Here is a 21,953-nt window from a genome sequence, read left to right on the forward strand (position 1 = left end):
AACCTCAGATGTGACGATTCTGGGAATAGCATCTCTTTGTAGGAAGAAGTGTGCAAATGGCACACTGGCAGTCATGTGATGTTTTGTGCTCACAACTATTTTACTGCATAGGCCAATGCCTGTAAGCAATAACTTTATTCCTGGTGTGTGATTGCTGTATGTATAACCAGCAAAGTGATATGTACTGTCATTGTGTGTGATAGCTGTAAATGAGAGCAGGTGTACTGTTGTGTCTAAGTGTGCGATGTGCAGAGTCCTTGGTTTAAATCTCAGCCCAGCTTTAAATTCACTAGGTGACTTTAGGTATCGTATTTTTTGCTCTATAAGACTCACTTTTTCCCTCCTAAAAAGTAAGGGGGGATGTGTGTGCGTCTTATGGAGCGAATGCAGGCTGCGCAGCTATCCCAGAAGCCAGAACAGCAAGAGGGATCCCTGCTTTCGCTGCACAGCGATCCCTCTTGCTGTTCTGACTTCTGGGATTCAGAATATTTCTTGTTTTCTGCCTCCAAAAACTAGGTGCATCTTGTGGTCTGGTGCGTCTTATAGAGCGAAAAATACGGTAAGCTGCTTTCTCTCTCTGTCCGCCTCAGTTCTCTATCAGCAACACGTAGATAACAATACAGGCCTACCTTTCTGGGTTGTTGTAAGGCTTACAACAAGTTATTGGCTCAGTTCTGATGCGGTTCTAAACCTTAAAGGTAAAGGGACCCCTGACCGTTAGGTCCAGTTATGGACGACTCTGGGGTTGAGCGCTCATCTCGCTTTATTGGCCGAGGGAGCCGGCGTACAGGTGCCGGGTCATGTGGCCGGCATGACTAAGCCGCTTCTGGCGAACCAGAGCAGTGCACGGAAATGCCGTTTACCTTCCCGCCGGAGCAGTACCTATTTATCTACTTGCACTTGACGTGCTTTCGAATTGCTAGGTGGGCAGGATCAGGGACCAAGCAACGGGAGCTCACCCCGTCACGGGGATTCGAACCGCCGACCTTCTGATTGGCAAGCCCTAGGCTCTGTGGTTTAATTTAGCACTATTACAAGATCGGACCAAAACAAGCTATGGGTTTGCACACCCCACCCCTGTGTGGCCTCAAGGAGGAAGTTGGAAGTCACCATTTTGATTACATCCAACAAACACAAATTGTTTAGTTTACACCATAGTTGGTGAACAAGCCAGGATTACAAACCATGTTTCAATCCTTGCTTGTTTCAATAAACCATAGTTTAAGCTAACCGTTTTTTTCCATTTTTGTAGATAAAAACAAACTATGGTTGATTTAAAAATGGAAAGCAATTTCTTCCATTCATCACATGGCTGCAAGGAGGGTGCATGCAAGCCTGATGTTCATTCCAATCCCATTCTGCTAAACCAAAGATGGGGAATCTGTGGCCCTCCAGATGTTGTTGGATTCCAGTTCCCATTAACCCCAGCCAGCATGGCCAGTGATTGATCATGGATGATAGGAATTGTAGTCCAGTTACATCTGTTCCCCATTTCTGTCCTAAATCATGGTTTAGCTTTATGGTCTGAAGCAGGCTAATGTATGTGGACCGCTTGGAACAGTTTAAATGTGCTGTATGAATCTCGTTGTCGTCATTATACAGTTCTGCTCTTGCAAAAAAGAATTTCCCATTTATGGAGTAATTTGACAGTTTTTGTGTTATGTCTTGCCCACTTTTTTTTTTTTAATTGACATCTTAGGTCGAACTTTTCAAAATTGCTTTGTGGAAATGCAAACTGTAGAGTATGTTATGTTGCACTACTAAAATACTTTGAGAAAGGAAAAAGGGGTTTTGGACCAAGCAGGCAAGGCTATTTATTATTATTTCATAACAATTATACGATGCCTGTTATTATATTACATTTCTATTGATGCTCTGTAAAATGTGTTCTTAAGTGCTGTGCACTGCGCTGGGATCTTTTGATAAAGGGTGGCATGTAAATTGAATTAGCAACAACAGCAATAAATAATAAAGCTAAAGTGGTTTACAAAAAGATAAAACAATAAAATCAAGAAAAAATCACAACCCTACTTCAAAACATACAAAAGTTAGAAATAACAAAACATTAAAATTACCTCAACTTTCTAAGAATCTGGGTTGAAGCTGAAGTGCCCTTCAGTGATTTGAAACCTAATTTGTGTGGAAAGCCTCCTCCTTACCCAACCCAACCCAACCCCCTTCATTTCATGATGATATTGCACCTGGGTTTCAAAATGTGTGCATTTCCTCTGGAATTTGGCCTTTTCCACCACTCCAGATTCCACCTTCATATTCACACGAGCCCTTACCACAGATTTTGCTGCCAAAATGCGGTTTTTGAAATCCGAAACTGGTTTTACACAAATGCTTGCGCATTTACACACATACAAATATGTTCCCTTCTGGAGAGACCTCCCCCCCCTCCCTCCCTCCCTCCCTCCCTCTTTTACACACACAGACACACACACGCCCCTTTAAGGTCAGCATAAGATCATGTGTAGTGAGAGTCCTATTTAAGGAGAACCTATTCTTGGATTGAAACTCTCCTCCCCCCTCTATTCCTGACGAACAGCTAAAGCTTCAGCTTGTCTCGCCCACTCCCCACTTATCCCTGCGACCCCCCCCCTTCTCTCTTTTTTAGCGGCTCTATGCTGTACTTGCTGCTTTATAAATCCATCAAAGGAATTTCCCCCCTCAGCCAAGAAAAATGTGACCTACTTTCCGCCTCTCTAGTCTCCGTCAAAGGCGCAGGCAAACAGCATTGGCAGGAAAGCCTCCGTGGTGGGGAGTCATTCTTGCCCCTCAACCTTCGCTCTCAAGCGTGTATTTGCTGTCCTGGGGTGTCCTTTTAGAGCCCCGCTGCCTTGTTTCTCTGAGGAAGAGCGTTGTGGCTGTTGGATATTGCCAAAGCTGGCATCAGATTGCACCACACTGTGAAGGTTTTTGTGCTGTTTTCTTTTTGCAAGGAATTCTCCCCCACCCCCCAATAAAAAGGAAGGAGAGTGGACTGCAGTGGGAATAGTGGGGCAGTTTACAGGTACCTACAGCAGGGGTGGGTCAACATTTGGCTCTCCCGATGTTGCTGGACTCTCAGCTCTCATCAGCCGCAGCCAGCATGGTCAGCGGTCATGGATGATGGGAGTTGTAGTCCAACTCCACCCTGACATATAGGAACACTTTCCCCTGTTTGTCCCAGGGGCAAAATCTCACCCTGTGCATTTCAAGGCTCCCATTTGCCCTGCTGCTTTTCTCTGGGGAAACCTGTGGAGCAAGCAGCACTCGGGAAAGTTGTGCGGCACATTTAATACCTCATGGAGCCATGCCTAGAAAACACTGGGCAAGTGGAAAACCGCTTTCTGGACACAGGACAAGCAGAAGTAGGGACGAGCCCTCAGAGATCATTCTGGCACCTGGATAATAGGACACATGTCTTTTGAGACAGAAAATTGTGAATCCCACATTGTGATTCACTGTTGTTTTTTTTAAGGTACTCTTCTGTCATTGCTGCTTCCTTTCCATTTTAAATCTCTCTATCTGCAGAATGTCATTGTGGCACAGGTCTTTAAGGGAGCCATTTTACAGATGAGATCAACTGAGGCTGATGGGGAACTGGCTTTCATGGGGCTACCCGAGGAATTAATGGCTTGTGAGGGATTTGAGCCCAAGTTGCCTCATGGTGCTTGCCCATGAGGACTGAGTATAGATAAATGACTTGCCCATTAATCTGCCCTCCCCAAAAAACCCATAATATGACTTACCACTTTAAACTCTCAGACTTGTAGAAAGCCTCTCAGTTTGCCACCTGTGACAAATAAGAACCGCTTCCAGGCTGGGACACTATACACTTGTTCTTTTTTTGCAAATTTTTGTTTATGAGTAGGATTTTGTGGCAAGTGGGTTAGTAAAAATGTTGTAAGCCATTTGCAAAAACCTTCTTGGTTTCCAGAGACAGGGTGGTTAAAAACTGATAGGACAGGTGCCCCTTTCAGTGATTCGCAAAATAATCCTACGCATGTCTCTTCCAAAGAAAGTACCGTTGAATCTTGTGGGACTTACTCCTGTGCAAGTGGGTAAAGGATTGTATGCTGAGGGTGGCTTTTTCCAATCCACAGTACCATGTATGAGCACAGAAAACAGGGCAGGGTCATTTTCCAGGTCAATTAATATAGAGTGCAAATGTTGAGAAGCAGTGTTTGATTTCTTTATAAAGAGTGAGGGGGAGAGAGAGAGGAGATTGAGGGGTGAGGGGTTTTGTGGGTTTTTTTTTTGGTGGGGGAGTTTGCCAGAAAATCTCATCCTTCGCCCTGCCTGGCCTGCAGCCTGCTAATTCCTGGGTTGTGTATGTGCTTGGCTGTGGATTCCTGCTGGTGTGAACCAAAGGTGCTCCACAGTATATTGAGAGTAGGGTTGCCATATTGCAAAAAGTAAAAGCCAAAACACCCCGAAAATTGTGTTAGGAAGACCCCAAAAAATCCAGTCATATGGCAGCCCTAACAGAGAGGCACTGTTGCTTTTGTCTCTTCATGTGTATCAGGGATGAATCCTGTTGTGGAAAGCAGTCTCTGGGGTGCAGGGAGTCCTCCTGGTTCAAGTTAAGCTCTGATCCACTAAACTACAGCTAAGTGAAGAGACAGAACCAGGATTGAATTTTTAATGATTAAATACTGGGCCTCAAACTTGTTGGGGTACTATACCTGATGACTACCGCTACTACAGTATTATTTCTACTACTAGTAATTAGTGTATTAATTTTGGGGATGTGGTGAGAGATTTAGCATTCATTCTGTGTGTGTGTGTGTGTGTGTGTGTGTGTGTGTGTATTTATATATATATATTAAGCCATCCAGTGAATTCATGGCGGCATACAGATGCTGGATTACGGTATATTATATTTAGATTATCTTATACTGCTAATATGTGTATTGCTCTGCAACATAAGCCCAAAAAGAATCCCTGGCCTCAAGGAGCTTAGACTCAAGTTTCAGAGAGTGAGGAGAAGAGGCAGTTTCTGATCTGGAAGACATTCTCTCTCCTCCCAGATGCATGGAGGTAGACTGGATTATTTGGTGGCTAGGCCTGAAGTTCTTGCTCAGAGGAGTTGTTGCTTGCTATAACAGTTCTGTTACAGGTTCCTAGGCTGAATCCTGACACTGAAAACTCGTGGTAAGTGCCTGACTTTGCAGAGGCGCTGTGTACAGCCAGCCTCTAGTTCCCTGTGCCCAGTTGTAGGCTTGAAGCGACCTGTGGGAGACTCGACTTCCTCCTTTCCGTTGTTGCAGAGGGATGTGGAAACTGCAACAGCCTCTTTTCGTTGGTTCGTGTGGAGCAGGGAAGCTGTTGAAGGGGGTGGATGTTGAAAGGAATCCGCGGTTGCATGTTTTATATTCCTGAGGAAGGAAGTTATCACGAGGTAACTCGGGTTTCTTCAAGGGCATCCTCCTGACTCTGCAGAGGAAATTAGATGGGCACTGTGCCACCTTCCTCCACGAGAGTGCGGCTGGAGTTCTGCATGCCCAGGTAGGCCCAGAGACCTCCCTCTTCGCCCAGGAATGGGGAACCTGCAGCCTTCCAGATATTGATGGGACTCTAATGCCCACCATCCCTGGCAATTGAGGGGATGCGGGTGGCGCTGTGGTCTAAACCACTGAGCCTCTTGGGCTTGCCGATCAGAAGGTTGACGGTTGACGGTTCGAATCCCCGCGACAGGGTGAGCTCCTGTTGCTCCATCCCAGGTCCTGCCTACCTAGCCGTTCAAAAGCACGCCAGTGCAAGTAGATAAATAGGTACCCCTGTGGTGGGAAGGTAAACGGCATTTCCGTGTGCTCTGGTTTCCATCAAGGTGTTCCGTTGCGCCAGAAGCGGTTTAGTCATGCTGGCCACATGACCCAGAAAGCTGTGGACAAACGCTGGCTCCCACGGTCTGAAAAGCAAGATGAGTGCTGCATTCCATAATCGCCTTTGACTGGATTTAACCATCCAGGGATCCTTTACCTTACCTTTTACCCTGGCAATTGGCCATTTTGAGTGGGGCTGACGTCAGCTGGAGCCCAACATCGTATGGAGGTCTGTATAGGTCTCCACCCTGGCATTATTCACACCCTCTGATGTTCTGATAAAATGTTGGTGACCCAGATGTGTCCTTCTCTGGCATCGGCTCCAGAAAGTTTGTTTTCTCTCTGTGTGAGGTTCCAAGAACTCATTAGCTAATGGAGCAAATGAGCCCTTTGGTGTTGCTGCTTTTCCAGTTGCTCGTGTGTGTAGAAACCACAAAAAAATGTACCGTACGTTCCTTTTGTGGTGCTGGAAAGGTTCCTTGTTGGGCCTGAAAGCATCTTCATCCCCCGAGGGGATAGAGTGGCAGTTTGTATGTTAGAGATAAAAACCAGGGATAGTTATTACCTAAGCAGGATGTGACTTGACTCGCTTGCTTGAGACACCTGGAACTATTTTTTTCTGCAGGTCTCTTTCCTGCAGGGTGTGAGTGCTCTAAGCTTCTAGTACACTATGGCCTGGTTTGGGTGAGCTTATCTTTGGCTGGACAGCAAGTGGAGCAACGTGTCTTTCAGCCTATGTTGTGAGACTCGGAAGTGTCTGGTTCAAATAAGCCCTAACCATGGAATCACTGGTTGGCCTTTGGGCAGGCTGCTGTTCTCTCAGCCTTAACTCCCAGCAGCCATGGCCATCTGCCCAGTGGGGATAAGGAGTGCTCTAACTTTTGATAAAATTGTGATAAGGAATTATGAAAACATTGATGAGAGATGAGAGGCAGGACTGAGATTTGGAAATGCTTCGGAATTCAGACCGTGGGAAGTTGCAAAATTAATATTATAATTTGGAAGACAATTTGATTTTTTTTATTTCAGTTTTTTATTGGATTGTGATTTGATATGTTAATTGGATGTTTTTTATTGGAAAATTAATAAGTGCTCTAACAAAAGAAAAAGGAAAAGGAGTGCTCTAACTTTTAGGGCTGTTTTAATAGTTACACATCGATGGCACGAGAGGCAGCAATTAATAGATAGGAGTCAGAAGGCCCATGAGCCTGGCTGAGGCTTGTTTGTCTTTGTTATTTTTACTAGATTTATGTACCACTTGATTGGAATAAAACCTCAAAGTGGTTTACAAAGAGAATAAAACAAAAAGATGATCAGTTTAAAGCCTGTTAAAAATAATAATTTAAAACATTCAACACATAATTAGCATCAACAATAAGCTTTTAAAAAAAAACAGATTAAAAACTCATGTCAACATTCTACATGTTTGGATAGGTTTGCCTAAATAAACATTTGTTTTAGCAAGTGCCAAAAAGAGAATAGTGAAGGCACCTGCCTGATGCCCATAGGCAGGGAGTTCCAAAGTTCTCAAAGATCAGTTTCTTACAAATGTGGAACGAGCATTACGTGACACTTGTAACAGTGCTAATTCTGCAGATCGAAGCAGTCAGTTGGGCCTGTATGGGTAAGGCAATCTCGCAGGTAAACTGGTCCCTAGCTATTGTCTTCCTGCCTGCCTCTTGAGATCCGTAGACCAGAGTCAAAGCTCACACCAAGGAACTGGGAATCCGCAGTACAAAATGACATTATTCTTGCTGTCTGGCAAAATAATAATAATAATAATAATAATAATAATAATAATAATAATAATAGGCTACCACTGGGCTCACTGAGGTAACGTATATGCAACCCGGCAAAAGAAATGCAATGCCATTTCAATTAGTTAGTTGTCACATTTCATGTTAGATAAGCAGGTTTGGCTAGGCGGCTTTGATTTTTATGGGGCAGTGTTCACTTTACATGGCAGACATATGTGCTGCTAGTCGATTACATTTTCTCTGTTTATTATTTGAAAGGGAGAATGACATCCCTAATTGCACTGGAGCAAATATTGTTTTGTTGTTGTTCTTAAGAAGAGTGCTGCAAAACCTGTTGGAAGAACTGCCGGTTTCCAAAAGCAATGTTGATTTATTTTTATATATATATTTTGCTACAACCACGAGGACAAGAAACATACTCTTTAAAAAGCACAAATGCCCTGCAGTGTATCGAGAGTATGGGCTCATTGCAAAGCCAAAACCGCTGCATTTACCCCTGTGCTAAATGGAAATTGCGTGTAGTAGATTGACAGTCATATGACCCAACCGCAAGAGGCCCAATCACACCCTTCTCCCCCTCTTAGTTTATGAATGCCAAACTAGGCCTGAGATGAGCTATAGGGCTGCCATACGTCCAGATTTTCTCAGACATTACTGGGATTTCAAAGGCGGAATTGACATCTGGGGGCAATTTTGGAAAGGCAGCACTTTGTCCTGGATCTTAGGCAAGTCAGTTGAAAAATCACGGGGGGGGGGGGGTTTGGACAATTTTGGGGTGTCCTGGTTTTTACTTTTTGAAATATGGCAATCCTAGATGAGCAGATCTTGAAATCACGTAGAAAATAGGAGACAGGAGATATTTGGCTTAAGGGGCAGAAGTGCAGACCCTCTCCCCAAGCACTTTCCTCCCAGCTTGGGAATAGGTTCTGGAAGTGGGCTTAACTGAGAGAAAAAACACTTTGAGGAAGGGGGGGGGGGAGAATGTAAGTCATGGGTCTTAAATCAGAACAGTTCCACAGTGTCCACATCTGTGTGATTGTGGCAGACCATGGCTTAAACCCCTGAGATCAGCTGCCATTGTGGTGGTGGGGGGGAGAGTTTCACTGTAGGTGCCCACACAATCTGTTGCGGCTACCCCCAATCTGATGCCTTCCAGTTGTTGTTTTTTTGGGGGGGCTACAGCTCCCATCTAGACAGCATCTTTAAAAACCTAGGCAGCATATTAAAAAGCAGAGACATCACATTGCCGACAAAGGTCCGTATAGTTAAAGCTATGGTTTTCCCAGTAGTGATTTATGGAAATGAGAGCTGGACCATAAAGAAGGTTGACTGCCGAAGAATTGATGCTTTTGAATTATGGTGCTGGAGGAGACTCTTGAGAGTCCCATGGACTGCAAGAAGATCAAACCTATCCATTCTGAAGGAAATCAGCCCTGAGTGCTCACTGGAAGATCGTGAAGCTGAGGCTCCAGTACTTTGGCCACCTCATAAGAAGAGAAGACTCCCTGGAAAAGACCCTGATGTTGGGAAAGATGGAGGGCACAAGGAGAAGGGGACGACAGAGGACGAGATGGTTGGACAGTGTTCCCGAAGCTACCAGCACGAGTTTGACTAAACTGCGGGAGGCAGTGGAAGACAGGAGTGCCTGCCGTGCTCTGGTCCATGGGGTCACGAAGAGTCGGACACGACTAAACGACTAAACAACAACAACAACAGCTCCCATCAGCAGCACTGGCTGCAGCTGGTGGGAGTTGTAGTCCGAAACATCTGGGGATCTCCAGGTTGGGGATGGCTGGTCTGCTGCACACCACCACACTTTCTTCCTCCCTACCCGCAACTTGGCAAGAGGCTCAGTCGTCCTGTAGCTGATGTTTCAGCTGTCCCTGGCATCTTATTCCTAACTTGGCCCATCACTGCCTTCACTTCCTAGGTTTTATGCTCTTCCACAAGTGTTGCAAGAAGTCTAGAAACCATGTTTATTTCATGTTCAGCAGCCACAGTGAGATTTGGAAAGAGACTGGGAGGAGGCAGGAAGCAGGAGTGTCTTCGGCTCCTTTCTCCTCCTTGGTTGCAAATGTCCCGTTGCCTCCCAAAAGCTCTTTGCTTCCCAAATGTTAATCTGCAAAGACAAAACCCCCAAAATCTAGCAGCCGTTTGGGATCGGTCTGGAAAACAGTCGCCGTTTGCAAACTTGAGTCAGTTTGTCAGTCACTTTTGCAACCTGCTTTCGAAAGCAACAATAGTATATTTGTTTCCAAATGGTCATTGCCTTGACCCAGCCTGTGGGGAGCATAGGAAGAATTTGGACTTAGAATCAAACCAAAATAAATAAAACCACAGCAGCTTGATTGGCATCAAAAAATGTCGTGAGAGCAGCAAATGTTGGCAATTGTTAGAATCAGTGGTGGGTAGTTCTGGAGCACAGTATCTTAGTCCTTCAGTATTTGGAGCAGGAGGAAACAGCAGCTGAGTATCCTTCTTAAAGGTAGTTGTCATCCACCTCCCCACAGTTACTAGAAGGGAACGCTGTGGAGTCTCTCAGCTTTCTTAGGGAACAACAAACAGGAACAACACTAGCTTAGATCACAGTAAAGTCTCTCTGCCGGCCCTGAGTTTAACCTTGCAGGCAATCAGAATACATTCCCAAGCTTACCTGTGTATCTGAGCTTTCAAGTTGTAGTTTATAAAACTGGTAACATTAATTGTCGGCCTCATTTGATGATATGCTGGTGTATATCGGAATGTTTTCACAAGGACCCCTGAGAAGAGGTTGCAATATGTGTCTGCGTGCAGATGTTCCTTGCACGATTTTTGTCACTGAGGGCCCAACCTTCCTCATTAATTAGGATAGGCATAGGCAAACTGCGGCCCTCCAGATGTTTGGGACAATTCCCATCATCCCTAGCTAACAGGACCAGTGGTCAGGGAATTGTAGTCCCAAACATCTGGAGGGCCGGAGTTTGCCTATGCCTGAATTAGGACGAAAGGGCATTGCAACAGCCCCTCCCAAATGCAGGTCTTTGACCCTTGCCTATAGAAGCGTGTGCGGAAGTTTCTTAGATCGGGATGTGGACTGGACCTGGCATAGCATAGTGGCTAAGAGACTGAGCTGGAAGCTTGTGGCTTGACCCTCGTTCCTGCTATGAAGTCACTGTGTGTGGCTGCGTCTCGCTCAGCATCTCTCCCCCCCCCCCCCCCGCCACCTCTACAAAATGGAGATGATATAACACTAGCCTGACTGACTGAATTGTTGCAAGGGTTAAAGCATTACAGGCAACGACTGTTTTATGTGGGGCTTGCGTTCCGAGGCCCCGCACATTTAAGATAAATTGCGTATATTGGGAACACCATTGAAAAAGCCTGCAGGCACCATCTAAACCTCTGAAAAGCCTTGAAAAAAACCAGTAGCACTTTCCAGACTGGCAGGAAGGTTGGCAGTGCCTCTCGGTCTTCCTCATAACCGGAGGATGATGTGGAAAAAATAAGAAGAGAGGGTAGACCAGTACCCTGAAGTGCACTGAGCACCTGCCTGCCCTGCAGATTGCTAGGCACCGTTTTTGTGCCCTTTATGCCCTTTTGGTGCTCCCTTCGGGCCGTTTTCACCCTTTTTCTATTCAATTCTGGGTTCGTGGTGAAGCGTGCGTGGTCGTGCACATATTGAACGTGTGTAAAATGTTAAGTGAAATACTTTTAACATTTGAAAGCACTTTGTTGAGTTGTTATTAAACCTGCTGCCTGCCTTTGGTGACTCCAGTTGTTAAGAATTAAGCTTGTTCCAGTCTGCATGGCTCCAACCCCTTAGCCCCTATGTAGCCCCTTTCCTGTTCTGTTCCTTGGTCATTCTAAGGGTGTTCCACTGGTGGGTGTCGGCCGGAGGCACAGTGGGCAGGGCAAAAGATGTGATACCTTGTCCAGTGGTCTGGGGTGAGTAAAAGGTAGACTCACAGAATGGAATCATAGAATTGTAGAGTTGGAAAGGACCACAAGGGTCATCTAGTCCAACCCCCTGCAATGCAGGAATCTTTTTGTCCAGCATGGTAGATTGGGATCTACTGGTAGATCTTGGGGTGATGTGAAGTAGATTGTGGAAAAGGCACCTAACCCTCGCAGTGGTTTAGCAACACCAATAGAGAAAGGCCCTACCCTCGCCTCTAAATTCAATGGCTGAAACAAAGCAAAACAAAATCAGAAGTGGATTTGTGTGTGCGAAAGGCCTGCAAGATTAATTCTAAAATAAATTCTTGGAATGAACATGTATGTGCTCAGTGTTGGGAGATGGGGGGAAACTTGGTTCCATTCTACTTCGCAGTTGTGGGAATGATAAATGGACAGAGGCATAGCTCTCCTTTGCAATTTTCGCTTTTTCTTTTCCCCCCTTTTTTAATTTGTTTATTCAAAATTAAAACAAAACATAGAGGAAACAGCATGCGAAACTCTGTGTATTCCGAGGAATGTGCACTGAAATGGTGACACTTTGCGGGCAGGGGAGGCATTTAGAAAACAAATTTGTGCACTGATGTGCAAATGTGTTGAATATTGGGGAAAATGAGAATCTGAAGGAGACCAAAAATGGCAGATTCATCCATCCCTACCTGAGAGGCACCCTGCCCCCTGTAAATCTAAGTGTATAGAAGCCCCTCCCCATTCCATCATTTTTTATTTAGCTCTGTTTGGTGGATGCCATGGTTGGGGTAAATAAAACGGACCATGTAGATCTGACAAGCCTGAGGTCACTCCTTCAGGAGGCTACATTCCAGCCATGCAAAAAACAATAAGAAATTTCTATCCACTCAAACATGCACACACCTCCTTCCTCTGTCCAGGCAAGCAAGAGAGATTGGTTCTCAAGGACACATTCCAGAGAAGCAAACACTCTTGAGAAGGCTGTGAAGTTGGCCTGGGAAGAGGCCTGAGGTTCAGAATACGCTCCTTCTGGCCCTGAGGTTCGGCTGCCCTAGAACGTTCAAAACTAGCTCTTACACAGAAATAATTTGTTTTTGTTTTTTTCCTTTTCATTGCAAGCCACCGCAACTTTAAAATACTAGTAATCAGACAGGCTTAGAGATTATTCATTATTGCTACTATTTTTATTATTGCTATTACTTTTTAAGGCGGGAATAGTGAAGCATTTCACTACTGAGCGATAAACGATGGAAGCGAATTTACCTTTTTGTTGATAAAGGCCAACAGCAACGCACACTTTCTGGCTCTGCGAATGAGTGAAAACAGTCCCGAGGGCCATTACATAACAGTTCTGCTTCTTGCACCCCAGGATTCTGCCGTGCTGGGGGTGGGGTAGGGGTTCAAAGTACCATTCCCCCTGCAGGCTCCCTGCTCACCCAGCGGATTCGCTGCCTTCAGGGGTTTAAGGCCAGCAGCGTAGTTTCTCTCTCCTGGAACTTGGCTGCTTCCCACCCCCTGGTGCTTCCCCATCTATGAGCATCCTGCCCCATGTCCTCGGGTAACCCTGGGTCCCAGCCTTGCTCTTAGCAGCCCATTGCAGGAGGGTCTAATCCCCAATGGGGGGAGGTCACTTGAGGACACAGCCGGGGCCTCCCTGCCTTTCCTTTCTCATTTCTCCTTCCCCATTCTTTCCCCCTTCTGGGGAGGCCGGCGGGGACCTCTCGGCCGCTGTTGTTTCCATGCCGCCTTTGATGTTACAGCGCTGGCAACTTGCCAGAGAGAAGCTGCAGGTTTCCTTACAAGAGTGCTGCGCATGCAGACTGGCGGGGGTTTGGGGGGGGGTGGCCTGGTTAGAGGCGGTGGTGGCAGCAGCAGCGGCGGCCAGAGAGAAGGGGAAACGAAATATGTGCAAGGAAGAAGTGAGCCATATGCAGGGAATAGGAGGGGCATCACCACTTTTTAACCTCTGTGTGGAGTAAAGGAGGCGAGATTCCAGGCAGCAGAAGATAACACATGTGTGGCTTGGGAAAACTGAGGCAGCATTTCTGCCCCCCCCCCCCGGTTTATGTTTTCGCCGCTTCCTTGCTTTGATCACCTCTCTGACCATCTCCCCTTTTGTGACACAGTTTCTGCCATCCCTCCAATGTCCCTCCTTTTATCACGTTTCTGTTCCCCTCGAGGAAGGAAGTCAGCGTGCTACGGTGGAACCTCGCTTGCCGAATGTAAACTGTTTTGGAAGACTGTTCGACGACCGAAAACGTTAAGACAACTGAGGCGCAATTGCCCATTGGCAAAATCCATTGAAAAAAATGGAGGAATGCGCCTCACAGCTTCGAAAACGGAAGCATTCACTTGTCAGTGTTCGGGTTCCAGATTGTTTGGCTTTCGAAGCGTTCGACAACTGAGGTTCCACTGTAATTGCTATGCAGTGGTACCTCAGGTTACATACGCTTCAGGTAACATACACTTCAGGTTACAGACTCTGCTAACACAGAAATAGTACCTCAGGTTAAGAACTTTGCTTCAGGATGAGAACAGAAATTGTGCTCCGGCGGTGCGGTGGCAGCGGGAGGCCCCATTAGCTAAAGTGGTGCTTCAGGTTAAGAACAGTTTCTGGTTAAGAACGGACCTCCGGAACGAATTAAGTACTTAACCCGAGGTACCACTGTATTGAGGTGTTTGAGGGCACCGCTATTCCTGGCTGCCTTGGAACCCCAGGGCTGGGGCTGGCGGCTGGTTCCAAGTGCCCCATGTTGCTTCAGATTCGCTCTGCACACGCTCAGAGGCGTTATTTCACTCCCAGTGCTGAAAGCAGGCTCCGGAGTCAAACATTGGAACTGCCAGGTTTTGAGCCGAGAAGATTAGCTCCAAGAAGGGTGAGGTTGTTCTGGTTGGAGCACCAGACACCCACCCCCCCAATCCGCTCCCCACCGCCGCTCCCTTGAACTGAGGCACCTTCCCAGAGTGGGTGGGGAAGGCAGAGAAAATGTCCATGTTTGCCTGACTTTTGTTTAAATATATACCGAGTGGTGGTGTTCGTCACCCTGCGCTTTTTTGAAAAGGGGAGAAAAGAAAAGGAGAAAATGTCTGGAGATGCAAACCGGTTGGGGCCACTTGAAACCAGTTTGGCAGCTCTCCTTCCCACCCCCCACCCCAGTCCTCCCAGCCCAGTTCCCTCTAGCCTTAGAGGGTGTGGGTGTGTTTTCGAACTGCCAATCTATAAATGCAGAACAGGAGCTGCAGCACAACCTGGTGTTGGAGGTTCTGCTGCTGTTGGTAGACGTAGGCCTAAATATTTTCCTCCCCTGTAGCATGCAAGCAGACGGGCTGCTTCTGGAATTGGTTGCTAGATGAGGCAGTGACTCTTACTGTAGGTTCCCCCCCCCCCTTTTCTCTCCCACCTTCCTTCAACGTGTCATACACTGTTCTTCTGTTTTATCTTCACAACAACCCTGTGAGGTAGAGTATGCTGAGAAACCGTGGCTGGCCCAACAACGTCACTCAGAAAGCTTCGTGGCTATGTGGAGATCTGAACCTGGATCTCCCCAGGCCAACCGGATGCTGTCTAGCCCAGGAACAGGGAACTCATGGCTCTCCAGATGTTCCTGGACTACAGCTCCCATCTTTCCTCACCCATTGACCATTCTGGCTGGGCCTGGTGGGAGTTGGAGACCGTCAGCATATTGAAGGCTGCAGGTTCTCCATCCTTGCCGTCATCGCTACATCGCACTGGTGGTTGTTCATTTGACCCTCTGTGCTTCAAGGCAGGTTACCTCTGAATACCAAGCGCTGAGGACAGAAAACAAGGGACATCTGCTATGTCCATCATGAGCTTCGCAAGAACTGTGTGGGCGCAGTCCCAGATTGACGTTCCAATCAGTTCACATGGCTGAGCTGGAAGGCCTGTATTCAGATTCCGGCTCGGTCCTAGAGTCCTTGCCATGGCAGCCTTGAGCAGATCTTTGCTTCTCAGCATCAGAGAAGAATAAGCTGGTGTGATTTCCTCCTCCAACCCCACAACCACCAATAATAATGTTACAAGAATTAGAGAAACCTTCCTGTTAAGCCACCAGCCTCCATGGTAAAAGGCTGCCCTGGTTTGCCACGTACCACTCCCTCTGGGCTTACGCTATATGTCACAAATGGAGAACAGGTATACTTCAGAAAGTTAGTCAATGGGGAAGCAGCTCTGGGCTCAAGCAAGTGAGCCAAGCTGCATGCTAGGGCTAAGGAAGCAGCTCGCCGTTTCAGCTTGGTGAATATTCATAGAGCAACATAGGAGGATGATCCGTTGCATCCTGTCTTTTAGCAAAAGAAATCTGACAAGTCTTCCAGTGGGAAAAATTCCCTGCTTTCTCCCACTGTTTCCTTCTCTAACTTTGTCTAATAATAATAATAATAATAATAATAATAATAATAATAATAATCCATAGCATTTATATTGTTCTTTAGGGCATCTGTGTACGTTATCTCAGTAACCCTTACAGCAACACTTTAAGGTGGGTTGCTGCTGCTGCTGCTGCTGCTGTTGTGGTGGTTTTGGTTGTTCCTAAACTGCAGAACATTGTCTGATGGTGAGAAATAGTGGCTTGCTTTGTGACAACATCTGAGTTCATAGCAGAGGCAAAATTTGAATCGGAGACCTCCTGGTTCACAGCTTGCACTTTATCAGCCACAAGGGATGTAAGAAGGCAGCAACTGGGAACCACCAGCACTGTCTTCTATTCTGCTGCACTTCAGTTTCTGCCAAGAGCTATGTTATTTGTCTCGCTGTCTGCTATTTAACGTAACTTATATAACCGACACAACTATTTACATAACTTCTGCAACTTATATTTATTTCAGTGTAAAGGACACATCAAAACAATGTAAAAAAGTGCCATTGATTACATATCATTTGCAGACTTAAAAACAAACAACAATGTGAACAAATTGTGATAGCGCTCGCTTGACTGATTTCCATTCCTGACCACAGGCAAACACATAAAAGTTCTGCTTTCTTTTCCATTTTTGTTGCAATTTTCTGACACCCCCAGCAGCTACTCTACAATTAACTCTAAAGAGTAGCATACAAGAAATGTGATGCACAGACTCAAGTACTACAACCTGCAATTCTCTGTCTTCACTCTTCAAAAAGGATTGTATTTCTAGCCCTCATGGAAAACTTGTGGGGCAGCACCCAGCTCCAGTTCCAATGGTGCAGAGGTGACAGCTGATCTCTATTATTACTTTTTATTGGGGTGGGGGGGAGAATCCATTAGTGGTCAAACGTTAATGAGGAAAAAGGCACTCTGCATATGTTCAAAGGCAGTGTCTGAAAAGCTTTGGTGCCTGTTTCTTCCCCATGGCTGCTACTTCAAGCTCTATAATGTAGCAGTGCTCAAACCTTTTCCTTCTTCCATTTGTCCTTCCCAGTTCAGTGGTACCTCGGGTTTAGAGCTTAATTCATTCTGGAGGTCTGTTCTTAACCTGAAACTGTTCTTAACCTGAAGCACCACTTTAGCTAATGGGGCCTCCTGCTGCGGTGCGATTTCTGTTCTCATCCTGAAGCAAAGTTCTTAACCTGAGATGCTATTTCTGGGTTAGCGGAGTCTGTAACCTGAAGCGTCTGTAACCTGAGGTACCACTGTACTTGAGTCTTTACCAGATTATTCTGCAGTGGAGGTGCAGAAAAAACAACAACCCCCAATTAATCCTGCATGGCTTGGAGCGAAATAATCAGGAACTTTGGGTGGGTGGTGGGTTAGAATTTGCACAACCCATACACTAAAGTAGGATCGTGGTCGGGATCTTTTTATTATTGTTATTACTGCATTGTGTTCCGAAGTCGAAAGAGATAGGAAGAGCCTGCACATTAAAAAAGTGAATTTTTTAAAAAAGCAAACAGTTTCTCCCATGTGTTGTTGTTGTTTTTTGTCTCCTCAGCCTTTCACCGCCACGTTTCGCCCCAGAATGCTTGCTGCTCACCGACACTGAAGGAGGCGCAGATGGGGCCTGCCTCCTAACTCCGGTTCACGGCCCCCTCCCAAATCCCAAATCCCAAACCCGCATCTGTCGTGGCGACCGCGGAGCGTCGCCTCTGGGGGCGGAGCCCACCTTGGTCTCTCCTTATTGGTTCTGGATGGAATTGCGGTGAATGGAACAGAAGCCCAGCACGGTGGAGTGCCTGTCGGAGCCAGAGGACACCCGGTAAGGGCACACCCACCCAGTAGGGATCCTAGCGCACCGCGCACTGCAGATTTTGGGGAGTTCTGCTTGCGTATACCCCAACCGCAGCTGCTTGTTTCAGAGGACGCCATTAAAAAAACCCTTCATTCTCTCCATTTCCATTAACACAGTAACAGCAAGTTCGCTATAATAATAATAATAATAATAATTATTATTATTATTATTATTATTATTATTATTATTATTATTTATACCCCACCCTCCCCAGCCAAGGCCGGGCTCAGGGCGGCTAACAAGCAATAATAAAAACAAATTGAATGAATACAACTTAAAAACAAGATTAAAATGCAACATTAAAATGCTGAAACATAAAATATTAAAATGCAGCCTCATCACAGGAGGAGAAAGGAAAAAGAAAAAAGAAAGAGGGGGAGGGAATCAATTTGGCTCCAAGCCAAAGGCCAGGCGGAACAACTCTGCCTTACAGGCCCTGCGGAAAGAAATCAGATCCTGCAGGACCCTGATATCATGAGGCAGAGCGTTCCACCAGGCCGGAGCCAGTGTTGAAAAGGCCCTGGCTCTGGTTGAAGCTAATCTAACTTCCTTAGGGCCTGGGACCACTAGGGTGTTGCTATTTATGGACCTTGAGGCTCTCCATGGGGCATACCGGGAGAGGTGGTCCCGTAGATATGAGGGTCCTAGGCCTTGAAGAAGCAATAGAGAGTGTGCAGCTCAAAGTGATTTTTGGTGGTGTCCAGTATCTGAATCTTTCATTTCTGAATCCATACCATGCAAGCGGCAAATGTGGAACTGAGTGTCTGAATGTTGAATTCAGGATCATGTGTTTCCTGTCAGCCTTCCCTTTAAAAAAAGAAAAGAAAAAGCTTGAATTGGAGGAACAACTTTCCCCCACCCCAGCCGCCATTTTTCATCTCTTACTCTGGGTTGTAACCAATGATAGTCAGAGTAGACCCATTGAAATTAGTGGACAATGACCGACTTGGGTCGCTTGTTTTATTTACGGCATTTATTTATTTGGTTGATTTGTATGCCACCTTTTCCTACAAGCTGCCCAAGGTGGCATACATGATTCTCTCACTCCTCTTTTAAACCCTGCAACAACCCTGTGAGGTTGGTTAGGTTGAGAGGCGGTGACTGGCCCAAGTCAGCTTCATGGCTGAGTGGGGATTCGAATCCTTGTTTTTCAGGTCCTAGAGCGACACTCTAGCCACCATGTCACACTGGCTCTTTAGTTACCGTACTTTTCCGTCTATAAGACGCCACCGTTTATAATACTACCCCTATTTTGGGGGACTCAGTTTTAAGAAAATGGGGGGAGATGGCTCAGAGTTGAGCTTTTTTTGCAGAGCATTGTGCAGAGTTGTTGAGCTTTTTTGGGGGGGGGGATTGCCAATATTCGCTCACCTGCACTCGTCACAAAATCCGCCTCCTTTCTGTCCCATCGCCGGAAGAAGCTGCAAATCACACGCCCAACTGCCAGAGCGTCAGCCAATCAACACACACAATAGCCGCTGACAGACACAGCAGCAGCTAATCAAACGTCCATCCTATGCAGTACCCATGTATAAGACAACACCCACTTTTTAACATGATTTTTAAAGAAAAAAACATAGTCTTATACACGGAGAAGTACGGTAAATTCATCTCAGTGGGTCTGCTCAGAGCATGACTAGCATTAGACTATGTCTTGGTCCTCCATCTTGGTGGACTGAATGCATTCTCATATTTTTAAGGAGTGGCAGCCTGATACACTGGATCAAGCAAGGCAGATTTGACCATAAATCTCAGGCTTGCCTATTGTTTGCATCTTTGGGTGGCATGCTGCATTCCATGTTAATTTCCAAGCACTGCAGGGCACACTGATCACGTAGCTTCTAGCACATCACTAGGAAGCCATAAATTAAAGGCTGCTGAACCAAAAACCGCTACCTGCCAAGGAGTCTGCTTCCTGTCTCCTCTGGGCATTTTGCTCCTCTGTTCTTGCCTCCTTTCAATCAGCCTCCATTAGGGGTGAGTAATTCTGCCCTATAGCTCTATGGTGTATGGTTGGATCATTCAACTTCTTTGACTGTGGAAACGCAGAAGAATTGTATTGCTTACCGGGAAGCTACCCATTGCATCTCTGCATGAGTCAGTGTTAGAAATTCAGATATATAAGCTAATTGCCAATGGCACCTTAAACCTAGGTTATAGTTGCCACAGCGAAATGTCTAGGCTCCTCCCCCCCCCCCCCCCGCAAAGGAATTTATTGCTGCTGCTGTTGTATTTGTTGTTATTTTCATTTCTATGTCGCTTTATATTTTAAAGAAAAAGTCTCAAAGTGGTTTACAACTTGTTTAAAACAGTAAATAAAACAATCCAGAATAAAACAAATTCAAGCTTCAAGGGCAATACAGTATTTCAGATCCTTCTCTAAGTGACATTTTGCTTTCCCCATATTAATCTAACTACCATATTTATTTGAATGCAATGTGCACCTTTTTTGGCCAAATTACGTTGCATTAGATTTGATGCCGCATTTACACTCGCCACCAAATACTTTTTCGTTTTCGAGGTTTTGAAAATTGAGGTGCGCATTAGATTCAATGGCACATTAGATTTGCATAAATACGGTACATAATTTATAGAGCTGCCCCATAGCAGAAGTACTCTAGGAAGCCAGTGCAGTGTAGTGGTTAGAGCATGGGTAGGCAAAGTAAGGCCTGGGGGCCAGATCTGGCTCCATGTTTTTACATGAGTAGAATGTGTCCGTTTATTTCAAATGCATCTCTGGGTTATTTGTGGGGCCTGCCTGGTGTTTTTACATGAGTAGAATGTGTGGTTTTATTTAAAATGCATCTCTGGGTTATTTGTGGGGCATAGGAATTCGTTCGTTTCCCCACCCCAATATAGTCTGGCCCCCCCACAAGGTCTGAGGGACAGTGGACCGGCCCCCAGCTGAAAAAGTTTGCTGACCCCTGGGTTAGTGTGTTGGACTCAGACCTGGGAGATCAGGGTTCAAATCCCCTCTCAGTCATGAAGCTCACTGGGTAAGCTTGGGCCAGTCACTGCCTCTTAGCTTCTTAACCTACCTCACAGTGTCGTTGTAGGGATTAACTGAGGCGGGGAATGAACCATGTACTCCTTGGAGAAAAAGGTGGGATATAAATGCACTGAATAAGCTCTTCTGCTTACTTGCTTAAGAGAGCTGGAAGGCCCAGCCAGATGGAGATTTCAGTTGCCAACCTGGCATCCAGAGATCTCCACATGGTCGCAATTGGACCTGCGCCAGGCACAAAACGCGCCTGGCTAATTTCTATCTCTGGTCTGTGTACTGGGCTTGCCTCCTTCCAGTCAAGAAGCACCCTTCAAAAGAGTGACCCGCACAGAAATGGGGCGAGTGGAGAATTCGTAACTCATACATGGTCCTAAAGTGAAGTTCATTTTTTTTTTAAATGTAAAGGTGATCCCAGACTGTCACTCTCCTTGGGTGGGATTCTGCCACATCCCAGCAAACATTGTTTGTGCAGTTAAAGCTGATTGGGGCGGTCTTTCAAGAAACCTGTTCCTCCAAAAGACCGGACGTTTGGGGATAAGGAAAAAGAGGGGAAATTGCGCTGGAAAGTGTAGGGCAACAAATCAGAAGCAACCTAAGTGAAAGGCATCTTCTTTCCTGAATTTCAAGTATGGTTGAGGTATCAGAAGTTTATCGCTGCAGTTGCATGTTCCTTCGAGTCCTTTTTTTTTTTACTGTTAATATAAATCTGTTTTTCTGAGAAGTAGTTTGGTGTTTTGCATTTAATCTGGTAAGTAAATCAGGAGAAGCATTTCCACGAAGGCTTATTAGGGTAGAGGCGGAGCGGCTTTTGAACCTGCATTCTCCTTTGATGCATGAGCCAAATAACCTATATGTCGAATCCCAGGGCTCCATAGCTATGGAGCTAGGGGTGTGCTATGCTCTGGGTGGGTGCCAGCCGCTGGTTGGGGCTGCCTGAGATCCCAGCCACAGGTGTGAATGAGGGTGCAAAAATGTGCAGCGGGCTCCAGAATAATATTTGCATTGTACATTTATGGTGTTGGCAAGGGGAGACGGTTTTCATAGAATTTCATAGAAGGGGTCATGAGGGTCATCTAGTCCAACCCCCTGCAATGCAGGAATCTCTCTGCCCAACATAGGGTTCAAAACCACAAGTAATACGTATGTGTGAAATGGATCTGTCCCACTAAATAAAAGATAAGGAAATGAAGATCCGAAAGCCCGGGTGAATAAAAAACAGATAATGATGGCTCCAGGAGTGCCAGCTCAGGTAGA

General features: G+C 46.0%; 1 protein-coding gene across 1 annotated transcript in view; it reads left to right on the plus strand.

The window, feature by feature from the left end:
- The window catches only part of THRA (thyroid hormone receptor alpha), a 113,095-nt gene that overhangs the window by 55,978 nt on the left and 35,164 nt on the right, over positions 1–21,953 (plus strand). The window contains exon 2 of the mRNA XM_083583362.1: positions 17,399–17,662. Coding sequence (XP_083439488.1) covers positions 17,610–17,662 — 53 coding nt within the window. The 5' untranslated portion in view covers positions 17,399–17,609. The remainder of the gene's footprint in view (positions 1–17,398; positions 17,663–21,953) is intronic.

This window comes from Podarcis filfolensis (assembly GCF_964270895.1).
Source record: "Podarcis filfolensis genome assembly, chromosome: 13".
Classification (NCBI taxonomy): domain Eukaryota; kingdom Metazoa; phylum Chordata; class Lepidosauria; order Squamata; family Lacertidae; genus Podarcis; species Podarcis filfolensis.